Below are 12,433 nucleotides of genomic sequence, written 5' to 3' on the forward strand. Positions count from 1 at the left end.
AATAGTGTCACACTCATACACATATGTACATAACTACATATAAAGTTGCTAACACCTCTAGCAGTACATCTAAAAGTGTCTAAAGGAGTGTCGACACGGGTGGACACGACACGACACGTGTGTCGGCAATTAATTCTAAGAAAGGTCAAATCAACGGTGATGTCACCCCCGTTTTTATTTTCCTAACGGAATCTCGTTTTCAAAGTGTTTTCCATAAATAAATAAATCTTCGGTACGGGAGAAATGAAAATGAACATGGCCGACCATCCCGTTCAGCCGTGCTCGGTAATGTGCATGTGCAAGAACCATTAAACTGAAGATAGTCAGAAAACGCAGCATACACAGAATTTGGATGATCGCTGTACTAAATTTCATCTCTTAACTCATAATCCAACCATTGATCTGACAATATAGAATAAAACCTTGATCTGACAATATGGTCGTTTAATTCCACAAGATTTGTGCTGTTCTGTATTCATACATTAAATTCACGTGGGAGAGAGCCCATCCATCTAATTTTCATATGGATGCAAGGCAGCTTTGCAGCAAGTCTCTATGTGAATGTTGGGTTATCCTATCACCCAAAAGAAAAATGATTTCTAAGCAGTCCCTTATACTATGTTGAACCTGAGTTACTGTTTGAAGTTGAAAATCTTATGACCTCTGGCACACGACACACCAATCTCTTCAGTGTTTCCTCAGGACAACAAATACTTTCTCTTCTTGCTTTTTAAGAAGAAAAAGCAATTATAGTAATAATAGTGGCATTTTTTAGGCCCTAACAAACTGATTTGGTTGACAGATGGTTAAGATCCTTCAATCAATGTGATTTTCATACAATGGCTACTAATATGTATTTTTCATAAATACTTTCTCTTACAAAGTGACTTTTGTAATTGAATGGAATCTCCTTACAATTTCTGCCATTGAACTGAATGGGGTTTCTGGTATCCAAAAATAAAGATTGATTTTCAAAGTTCTACTAACTACATTCTGTTGATGTATAATGTGACTTTGAAACATTACAAAAATTTTATACATGTGTCTGTAAAATCCACTTTCAACTTGCAGGTTAGAATCCTATTAAGACAATCTACTCAGCTCAACTCAAGTAAGCCTTTGTCCCAAACTAGTTGGCATCGGCTAACGAATCCTTTAGAAAAAATTTATGAAGAAGGTGAAAGAATCTACCCGGCTCAAAGTGACTAAGTCTAATCCTAACACTAGTTGGGTTCGTCTACATGGATCATTTTCTTCCATTCTCTCCTATCTGAGGTCATGTTCTCTGTTATGTTCGTAGCCATCAAGTGAAGTCTTTCCTCACTATTTCTACCCAAGTTGTTTTTGGTCTACCCCTACCTCTTTTTACTCCATCAACTTGGCACGAGTCACTTCTTCTCACTGGAGCATCCAAAGGCCTATGTTGGATATGCCCAAACCACTTTAAGCAGTGCTCTCTCATCTTCTCCTCAATTGGTGCCACCCCCACCTTTTTACGAATGTCTTCATTTCCAATTCTATCTAACCTTGTGTGGCCGCACATCCATCTAAGCATTCGCATCTCCGCTACACTCATCTTATACACATGCGACTTCTTGGTGGCCCAATATTCTGAGCCGTACAGCATGGCTGGACACACAGCGGTCTTATAATAGTAATAATTAAATAAGAAATGATAGAAATAGACACCAACATCCTTAGACCTACAGGTTCTGTATTTTTTATAGTCCTCAAACAGCATGAAGCCGTGTGCTGTTCGTTCCATCAGAAAGGGCAGCTGCAATCGACTCTTTGATGATTTTAAGCAAATCTAGCCCAGCAATTCTGTCAGCCCAAATCGAAAACAGCAAATCCATAAGAAAGGGCTCCTCTTAGATGGACTATATCAAGTGAAGAATGTAGAATCATTTTGATGAGTACCCTACATGCTAGTATTAGTTTTCTCTCTCTCTCTCTCTCTCTCTCTCTCTCTCTCTCTCTCTCTCTCTCTCTCTCTCTCTCTCTCTCTCTCTCTCTCTCCTCAAAGGAAAACGTTTTATATAGAATGGGTGTTACTTCCCTCAAAAGCTGGTTCCAATTCAGAATAAACACCAGATCCAACAATAAAAACAACGTAATTAAGATGTATCCCACAAGCTTTCCTGGGTCAAGAACCAATTCAGAATAAACAATCCAAAAATAAAAGCAATATAATTAAGATGTATGCCCAAAGTTTCCCTGTGTCAAGATGCTTTTCCTGGAAGCTTGTTTAAGACCAACATTGTTGTGAACTCTTTTTTTTTTTTTTACATTACAAACTCAATATTTTACATTAGAAACTCAGTAAGTACTGGTTATTCATATCGTTCATGCTATAATTGTTTGGCCTTTATAAATTATGAGATGTCATTGTATTATGTGAATACTTTCTTGAAACACTTCAAAAAGATTTTTCTACTTTTTTTGGATTTTTGATACACTTTTTTACTGACTCATTTATGTCTCGAAAGAAATGGACAGAAATCAGACCCTAAAAAACAATGAGCATTAAAACAATTTAGAATGGAAAAAATTAATGGTTAATTAAAAGAAGAATTAAAATATAAGAAAAATTGAATTTCTGATTTCCTGTCGCTTCTAAGGAATAATATATAGTGTACAAAAACAAAGACCCAAATGGACAATAAATAGAGAAGCAAAAAGACAAATCTGGATCATAAAAACAGCAGAGGAAGAATCACTATCCACCAAATAATTAGTTGATGCCCCCCTCCACCTCCACCTCCACCTCCACCTCCACCTCCACACACACACACCCACACACACACACACACAAAAGAAATGTCTTGTGTTCTTTCTCTATCCAGGGAACTCCTAAAGTAGGAAAAAAGAAAACTGAGTAACTTATAATTAACAGCTTATAACAGCTACTTAGAAAAGGGTGGGTAACAGAAAGGAGGGTCATTGAACAATCTGTGGTTGATTGTTCATAGCACTTTTGGAGTTGTGACATTCTTTAACAGCAAATAAAAAAGCGTAAAAGAAAGAGATGATTGTCATTATCAAATAAGGATTCTAACAGCTACTTAGAAAATGGTAAAAGAAAGGAGGGCCATTTAACAATCTGTGGTTGATTGTCCTAAGCACTTTTGAAATTGAAACATTCTTTAACAGAAAATAAAAAAGAGTAAAAGAAAGAGATGATTGTCATTATCAAATAATGATATCGCATTCTTATACATGTGACATGTCGGTATGTGTATATGGATCTTTATACAGTGTTCGGGTTAAGGGAAGCCACCCTTGATAAGCTCCTAACCCAATCAATAAACTCTTTTTCTGGTTTTTTCCAGTAAACTTCATCGACTCTGGTTTTAGTGAGGTTCTGATCTTGTGATCAACTAAACATGGCCCTACAAAATTTTGTGCCACACTGACCTACCTCCACTCCCATCCTAAAATAAGAGATTCTGATCCTCTCTTTTTTTTTCTTGAATAATTGTTTTACAGGCAACACATGTAAGTGATTTAAGATCGAACAACCATTCACTATATTATTTACATAGTAAGAGAAATCGTGGCCAAATATGAAATCAGCATCATGGTTTCATATATAGATAAATAATCATTTTAGCCAAAATAGCAAAACTAAAACCACATCCCAGAATTTCTCAAATAAAAAGAGTTGTCCACAATGAGTACTCTATTAAGAAACCACCACAAGATCTACCCTAGACAGCTAATTAAATGTTAATTAGGAAAGGTTATTGACATAAAACAATAACCAATCCTATTCAAGATCAAAAGGTTATCAACAATACACGAAGATAGAAATGAAAAATATATGACAGCAAAAGAAAAAAAATGAAGTCATGGCAAAAGACAGCAGATCCAAACCCAAACTCAATGGAGAAGCTTCATGTTATCTCTCTTTTCACCTAAGAAAAGAAGCCAAAGTGCCAAACACAAAAAGGAAGTGAAGGAACGGGAAGGGGAAAAAACCACCCAAATAGCCCTTTTTGATGAAAACGAGGTGGGCTTTAGAGAGAGGAAGCCTTCATAGTATCCTCCATTTGCGTTCATGATAAAAACCTTCCAACCATCCAAATCAAAACCCGTAGAGCATGTAAAACATTACCGCTTTTCCATAAAACCGCCGCCAAATTGAAATTATATCTAAGAAATTATTCCATCTGAGGCGTATCTTCTTTCCAAATTGAAAACTGAGGATTTCCATGAAAAGGAAATCAAGAGTTTTCATTCCTTTTGGAAGGATGCTTGTCTCATATTTGATCTGGTAGCGATGGATGTCACTCTGGCTCAAATAGTGGGATTGGTACACCTCCAGTTCCTTCTTCCATTCCGTTTGATAGCTGCTCATCGCTCGTACTCCCGGCAGCGCAACTCCCCATGTGAGTACCTCTTGAAGACTGCTCAAAGTATTACTAGTACGAGGGAAGTGTTTTTTCTCTTCCCTTGCCTTGCCCCAAACATGGTTGTGCCAAATGTCTCCATTTTTATAGGATACTGATTTTGGCCCCACCATGTTTTGATAATTGCACTATAACTAGAGGGGAGTGATAAATCGACTCCCCATGTGTCTTTCTCTCTCCTCTGGGTTAGAGAGAGAAAGAGGAGAGAGATAGACACATGAGGAGTCGATTTATCACTGCCCTAACTAAAAGTAGTACTGCCCCTATATCGAAAACGGCCTGCTACTTTCTTCTGCTTATATTTCTGACTTGACTCTCACTATGTTTTAGTTTTCGATATCTTCTCCTCTTCTCTTCTCTTCAATTTAAAAAAAAAAGGCTCTGCTCTTTCTGCTGAATCAAATTAGAACATTTGAGTACTAATCCAATCGCCTCTGATCCATCTGTAGTAGGAGGGAGAAATATACCATCAGCAAATTATGTGAACATCCTCAATATATAGTTCATGGGGTCATCCATCAAACCGATTAAAAAAGAAAAGACAGGCTGAGTTTGTGCAGTTATTTAAAGATGGTAGTGACATAGGGATAGCGCATCCTCACCCCAATTTTTTGAGTGGGACTATTCCCTACGGATGTCTAGCTGTATGATGCAGTTTGTCTACATATTAGAGGGTTAGGATTGTCCTATAGAGATGAGATGATGGCGAACCAACCCATCCTATGGAGATGAGATGATTTCTGGGCAGTTTATTTACACTAGGACGAACCAACTGAATGGTTTGGATCTTCGAAATAGGTAGACACTTATGTATTATTTTTTAAAATATGTGCACGGCGGGCCCACCTATTCTTAAACATGAGCACCTGCACAGACACCATATGCATTTGGGCTCACCCGTACCACGACGGAATTTTCCACATAAATGGCTTGGATAGTGGACAATGGGGGGTTATCAAAAAACAATTAGCAATGAATTAGATACCTTTTTTTTTTTTTTTTGGTAGGTGAAATTAGATACCTGTCATTAATAATTAAAATAAAAATATTTTACAAGTATACAGCGTCAGATTATCTTTAACTGTCGCTAAATACACTACAAGATATACCCCCATTGGCGAAGGCTCCAGTCCTCCATCGATTTATATATAATCATCACTATATGTTTTCGCAACGGTTATAATTCCGTCACGAAGGGTTTTTAATAGACGGATGTACCTACAGATATGTAACCATCGCTAGTTATAAGATATGGAGACGCTAATATCCATAGTAGTTAAAAAAAAATCACCTATGTAGAGATGAAATAACTTCATCGCTATAACTTATTAATAGATTGCCTTCATCGATTTTTATATTATCGCCGCCAAATGCTTCCGTAACAATTATAATTCTGTGTCATTATAAGGCGCCGCGAAAGGTTTTTATTGACGGATGTACTCATGTACCTACAGATATGTAACCATCGCTAGTTACAAGAGATAGAGACGCCAATATCCATTGTAGTTAAAAAAAATCACCTATATGGAGATGAAATAATTTCATCGCTATAACTCATTAGTCGCTAATTTAAGAAAATCCTAAAATTTGGCGACGGTCTATAACTCTATATCTATCTTTTGTAAAAAGAATTAGAGACGGTTATTGCCGTTGTGAATAGCTCTACAACAAGGTATTGGCGGCTGTTTGTTTCCGTCTCTACTTAGGGGGTTTAAAAATGGCAGTAAGAAATGCCCGTCACTATTTATTTTTTTTGTAAATTGGATCCAGGATGGATATGACCCGTACATATAAAAAATTAGGCAATGGAAAAAAATTGTGGAAATGTTAGAATGAAGGGCTCCCTTGCAAAAACGAGCTTCAAGGGCGCCCCATTGGTCGATTTCAGCAAAAAAAATGATAGTGCCGAAAAAATATATACATATTTAAAAAAGGGAATTGATATCTGCACCAAGGTGTTTCGATAAACAAGTGCTCCACTTTGTTTGTCGTGTAGTATTTAAAGGGATTTCAAATATCATTTCCCTTCAAAAAATATGTATATAAATATTTTTTCCGCACTTTATGATAGTGCCGGAAAAAGTGGATTTCACCTTAAAAAGTGGAACGGCTTTGACTTTTGCAAAAATTAACCAATGGGGGGCGCCCTTGAAGTTGGGCTGTGCAAGGGGCCTTTCATTCTATCATTCCTCGGCTAATAATTACACTTTCTTAAAAATACATATTTAAAAAAATTCAATTTTTTTATCCAAATTTTAAAATATGGAAAATAGAGGGTTGTGGATGATGTACCTAGGGGTGCAACTCGGGTCGGGTTGAGGCCAACCCGAACCCAACTCGAGCAACCATTTGGTCAGCCCGAGCCCGACCCAAGGAACCCTGTTTTGCCAACCCGAACCCGACCCAACCCAACTTCAACCCAACCCTAGATTTTTAGCTTAAAAAATTAAAAAAGTTGGGTTCACTCGGGTTGCCAAGCCCTCAAATCGAACACGACCCAAACTCAACCTGGGTTGAGAAAACCCAACCCGAACCCGCCCCGACCTGAACTCAACCCAACCCAACCCAACCTTTTCCCGGGTTGAACCCGTCGGGCACATCAAGTACCGGACGGGGTGCACATCACACCCTATGCGCAATTTAGTATAAAAACCTTTTTCCTCGTGTTGACAAATCCCAATTTCAGTACTACCTTCCTCCCTAGATTTCATTCCCGTGTTTTTTGATATTCTTTTGCTCATTTTTTTCTTGTTAAGGACACATCACCCCCTTGTTGATTTTTGGGGCACAGTACGCACTATCGGTAAGTTATCAATCTTCTCACATTGTTGTTTTTCACAATACTCAATTTCAAGGTTAGGGTTTGAAGCTCGAATCCCTCTTTCACGGCTTCAATCCTTCAATCCGATTGATCCTCGCGTATATCTGTCAAATTGATGTGATTTTCCATTTCATTTTCGTGTTCAATCTATCATTTAAACAAATTTCTAGCATTTTTCAACGTTATCTTTGTAGATTGATGGATTTAGGGTTTATATTCGACAATGGGAGATGATTTTTTCATCCCCTGTAGGATTATGCGCCCCCTTTTAACGTGATTTGACGTCAAAAAAAACGTTAAAGGGGGGCGCATAATCCTACGGGGGCTGAAAAAATCATCTTCCTTCTTCAATATCTGATTTAGGGTTTCTTCTTTAACATCTCAGGACATTGATTATTCTGAATTTTTCTTCATGTGTAGATGGATTGGCAAGGACAGAAGCTCTCGGAGCTATTGATGCAGATCATGCTTGTGGTCTTCGCTGTGATGGCGTTTATCACTGGCTATTCAGTGGGTTCCTTTCAGATGATGCTTCTCATCTATGCCGGGGGCGTTATTCTCACGACGTTAATTACAGTTCCTAACTGGCCCTTCTTTAATCGTCATCCCCTGAAGTGGTTGGACCCGATCGAGGCTGAAAAGCATCCTAAGCCTCAGCCCACAAGTTCTAAGAAGAAGCCCTCTTCCAAACATCATCAGAAGTAACAAATCTCAGACATTTTGTTAGTGTTTGTCTTTTTTTATTTGTTTGTTTGAATGATTGATCTTTACTTGGTTCGTAATACTTTCTTACAATGGATGTTAGTTTATCTTCCTGTCTTTAAGAATTGAGAACCTTTCTTCTAATTGTTAAATGAGAGTGAAAGAGGTTGTTAAGTTTCAAGCATTGGTGGTTGGGCCGCAAAGGTCATAACTTAGGCCTTTGGGTATGTGCAAATTCTCAGCTCCTGACATGGAAATCCTGGTTTCAAGGTGGCTGTAATGGCTTCTGATTTTGACAACTATGGTTAGTGGCCATTTAGTAATCCTTAGACTGCCAAAGTTGATGGATACAAAGTCTTACACCATGACTTCTTGGTAATCATGTCTTTAAATTAGCTGTAATAATGTTGTCATCCTAATTCTGATACATAGTTTCAAGTTGAAGCTTTGTTTTGTAATAGACTACCGAAGTAGGCACCTTATGCAGTCCGTAATTCAAGCAAATCACACCATCTAAAAGGCCCCAAGTCCCCCGAGTTATCATTCAGAGGCGGGTTTCTGGTTTCTGCAAAAGGAAGCAGAATAAGATAAGGGAAAAGAGGGGCCTCTCTGGGAGGTGACATAATGATTAATGATGTCACTATGGTGTTGTACTGACACCAACATTAATGTATGGGTTGCTTAAATTTCATTAAAGTCATAAACGAGTGTTGCTTTTTGAGGAAGAGCATATGGGAAGAATTTTGGAGTTTTTCTTGAGGTTTTCAGTGGGTTTTTTTAAAACCCATTGACATAACTATGCCTGGAAAGTTTGGGTTTTCAAGTTGTTTTTACTCAGCATAAACCAGCAGAAGGGAAGATAACCTTTGTAGGAAGAAATTTTCATGTACCATAGATTTCTTTTGATTTTTCTGAAATCTTCTTGTTGGGGTTTCAGATAGACCCTATTTTGGAAATATATGGGATTTTTGAAGCTTATAGAGTTTCTTTTCTTCTTCTCTTTTTTTTTTGGAATGGTAAGTTTATAGAATTTCTATCTTGAATAGAGGAGTTTTAGATGAAGTAGGAGGGGTTGAATTGGAACTGTTTTATCCTCAGAAGGAAATTTATGATATAAACTTTATTTTTATAAGAGATTTAGGTAGTACATTTTTAGAAAATTACTATTTCTTTCATAGAGGGCTAACTTGTTTTAGGTATGTTTTATAACTTTTCATAGTTATAAAGTGGCTAGGAAAAATCTAGGCCTAGAGTGATTGTCTATAGGAAACAAAGTGGTTTTGGAGAGAAAAGGTTTATTTTTATATCTAGATTGCCATCGTCGTTCAATTTTGGATGAATAAGTGTTTCACGTTTAAGCTTCTTTTTTCAGTGTGTTCATCATTAAAAATTGACACCTTATACCTTGTAGTTATTTCTGACATTACTTGATTTATTGTCTTGTCGTGAGAACTGCAAGTGGAGGTGGTTTTGGTTGTTTGCTCCGTATTTGGTATCAAAGCAAGTTTTGATCCTGAACTTGCTTTGATTTTTGTTGTTGCGCACGGAAGACGACATGTTAATGGCGGCGCAAGGATAAATGTAAACCAATTTGCAGAAGCAGTACCATCTTCAACAGGCAACTGATAGTGTTGCAAGAGGTACATCTCCTGTTATGACGACGGGCTGGGGAAATTCTAATGGAGGTTGAAAACTTGCAGGAATAGTCCAATTCCCAAGGAGCAGGTAGATGACCTGACCCAACAATCAACTAGAAATCAGTGTCCAAAATCAAAATTAAGGGATCCTTCTAAACATCCAATCGGTTCATGGACAATTCAATATCCAACGATCGGTACTTTAAAATGTAAAAAGTAAAAATATTTTTATCTGGTGTGTAAATGTGAATTTGACAATAATATATTATTTTGTAATAATAAGAGAAAATAAATTAGATGATCTTAGAAATAGATTTCAATAAATATTAAATATGGTGATCTACTCATGAATCGAATAAATAAAAGAAGTGAACTATGAAATAAAATGAGAAGGGTTTAGTGTTTCCTCAATTCTTGTGACTTATTGATCCTATCTTTGATGGCGGATCCATTGCGAGTGGAGAAGTGAGGTGTGGTGGGTCACTGAGACCCTATGTGGAGATTGTATGGATGAATACCGGCGATGCAATGTTGTTGCCCCGGTTTGGAACTATAGTCAAAATAAGCAGAAAATGTAAAAGTAGAGGGCTATGACCCTTTTTTGTCCTTTTGTGCAAGAGAATGAGAATAGAGGAAGTGAAAATTTCTGTTTCTTTTATAGAAAAAATGAGAATGGTAGAAGAGGCCCTTTTTTGTTGTTGTGTTAGAACTTAGAAGGAGGGAGAGGAGCCAAAACGTTAGGGAAGAGAACCCCTCTGATAATCTCAGTTCAAGAGATAAAATCAAGAAACTAAACAGATCTAATAGAATGGATTTGTGTTTTTTTTTTCAAGATCTTGATGCTATAGCAGTCAGGAAATAAAAGTTCGAGGGATAATCTAACCCACCCGGCCTCGGAGCCTAGTCATTTTTCATGTTCAGCATAGCATGTCGCACTTCTTCCGTGAACGCTCTTTCTAGCCAACTAATATGGTCTAAGTTGAGTCGATTAAAGGGGTGCTCCTCCAACTTTAGTCTTCAATTGTGTTCTTTGGAGTTTAATTTAGAAAAGTATTGGATAGTGAGATATTTAATGCGGTCTTTATCTTCGATCATCTCCTTCCCTTCCATTAGGCAATTTATGGAGTTGATTCTTCTTCTAGCGCTATTCTATGAAGTTCTTCTGCCCTTCTTTGAACCTAATAGCCCTAGACATTTGTCACCAGTTTATTTCTACCTTAAAATTTCCTCATATTCTGCCTTTGATGCTTAATGCGGTCTTTATCTTCGATCGTCTCCTTCCCTTCCATTAGGCGATTTATGGAGTTGATTCTTCTTCTAGCACTATTCTATGAAAGAATTGGGAGTTCTTGTCCCCTTCTTTGTACCAAATTGCCCTAGACATTTGTCTCCAGTTTCTACCTTAAAATTTCCTCATATTCTGCCTTTGATGCCGCTCTTGCCTAATTTTCCTCCTCCAATGCTCATTGCTCTTCTTTCCTGTCTCAAGGTCAATTTCTAGCATGACTTGTTCTTTTCTATATCCTTTTTCTTCTTTACCTTCTACCATTCCTTAATTTTCGACTTTATAGGTTTGAGTTTCTGAGACAACATAAAGCCTTTCCACCCTTCCACTGTAGTATCTTGCCACCACTTTTTAATATTCTAGTCAAACCCCGAAACCACTCCTAGAGTTAAATCGAACTGTCAAAGTCTTTCATTTCCATCAACTGAGGACAATGATCAAAGATAGGTCGACGCGACCCTCTTTGAAAAAATGAGTGGAAATCGCTCATACCAGTATATAGGAATCAAAACTCGATCTATCCTGAAAGGGATAATATATTAATATTGGTTTGATTATTGAACGAAGTATATTTTGCACCCTCCAATGGAAGATCTACAAACTCACTTTCTTGAATGAAATTAGACAACTTCGTCATGCTCATAATAGATCTCTTAGGCAGGCTCTTCTCCCGAGGAAATCAAACCGTGTGAAAATCCCTGCCAACAATCCATGGCCCTTCCAATTTTCACCAAGCTTCTGTAGATCAGCCCTAAATAAGTTATGTCACCTCTCCTCCATTGAAGGCCCATATATTACTGACAATTTCCAAACGATGTTGGTCCCCCGATTGTTATTTGGATGCAAAGGGGGAATTTCTTTTCTATGATCTCATAAACGTAATCCCATCACCTGATCTTAAGCCAAACCCCTCAACCCCGTTAAGCACTTCGCCTAAATTCCTTCTCTACGATCTCATAAACGGAGAACTTAGCTTCATTCCAAATATTAATGATACCATCTACTGATCCCTTGGTGTCAAGGGCAGCCCACCCTCTATTATGTCTACCTCACAGACTATTTATGAATGACTTGGTCACCTCCTCCACTTTCGATTCAACAATAGGCCTAATATCTGCTCCCCTTTTCCCATTGATATCTTTGACAGCTGTCTATTTCTCTTCGGCCCCCAACCCTCTAATTTTCTAGAAAATTATCTTCTATTTTAATATTAAATAAATCCCATCGCCTGATCTTAAGCCAAACCCCTCAACCCCGTTAAGCACTTCGCCTTGCTTTTCTTCGACATATTTCTTGCATGATCCCTTGATTAAATCTCCTTATCATTTTCCATGCTTGTTCTTCTCCGTCGTCAAACAAGATTCAGATTCCCAATTCCTTGCCCATTTCAAACATAACGTCATGCTCGGATTCTTGGGAGTTGCCTCTGTTTGATGATCTCTGATCATGCTGCCATCCAGGTTCATCAACCCATTTAAAGTCGCTTTCAACTCATCCTCCAGCGGATCTTCCTCCCAAGAATCCGACCGTCTATCATTTCCGTTTCTAAATTGAAATTATCTCCAGTACCCAACCT

At 37.8% G+C, this 12,433-nt stretch overlaps 1 protein-coding gene across 2 annotated transcripts; it reads left to right on the forward strand.

Annotated features, from left to right (window-relative positions):
- The first annotated feature begins 7,119 nt into the window (after positions 1-7,119).
- Positions 7,120-8,116, forward strand: LOC143875730 (Microsomal signal peptidase 12 kDa subunit (SPC12)). 2 transcript variants are annotated; one of them, XM_077377333.1, is made up of 2 exons: positions 7,120-7,215; positions 7,654-8,116. In XM_077377333.1, exon 2 carries the CDS (start codon positions 7,654-7,656, stop codon positions 7,936-7,938), a length of 285 nt encoding a protein of 94 aa, XP_077233448.1. In that variant the 5' UTR covers positions 7,120-7,215; the 3' UTR covers positions 7,939-8,116. The 2 variants fall into 2 exon arrangements, with proteins under 2 accessions (XP_077233448.1, XP_077233449.1); XM_077377334.1 differs by having other exon boundaries at positions 7,212-7,350.
- The last annotated feature ends 4,317 nt before the right edge of the window (positions 8,117-12,433 follow it).

This window comes from Tasmannia lanceolata, unplaced genomic scaffold, assembly GCF_043159265.1.
Source record: "Tasmannia lanceolata isolate RefF3 unplaced genomic scaffold, GAP_Taslan_0.1 ptg000004l, whole genome shotgun sequence".
In the NCBI taxonomy this organism is placed as follows: domain Eukaryota; kingdom Viridiplantae; phylum Streptophyta; class Magnoliopsida; order Canellales; family Winteraceae; genus Tasmannia; species Tasmannia lanceolata.

What these genes read in the sequence shown, in the direction of transcription:
- LOC143875730 (XM_077377333.1), top strand. Translation starts at nt 7,654, where the DNA reads ATGGATTGGCAAGGACAGAAGCTCTCGGAGCTATTGATGCAGATCATG.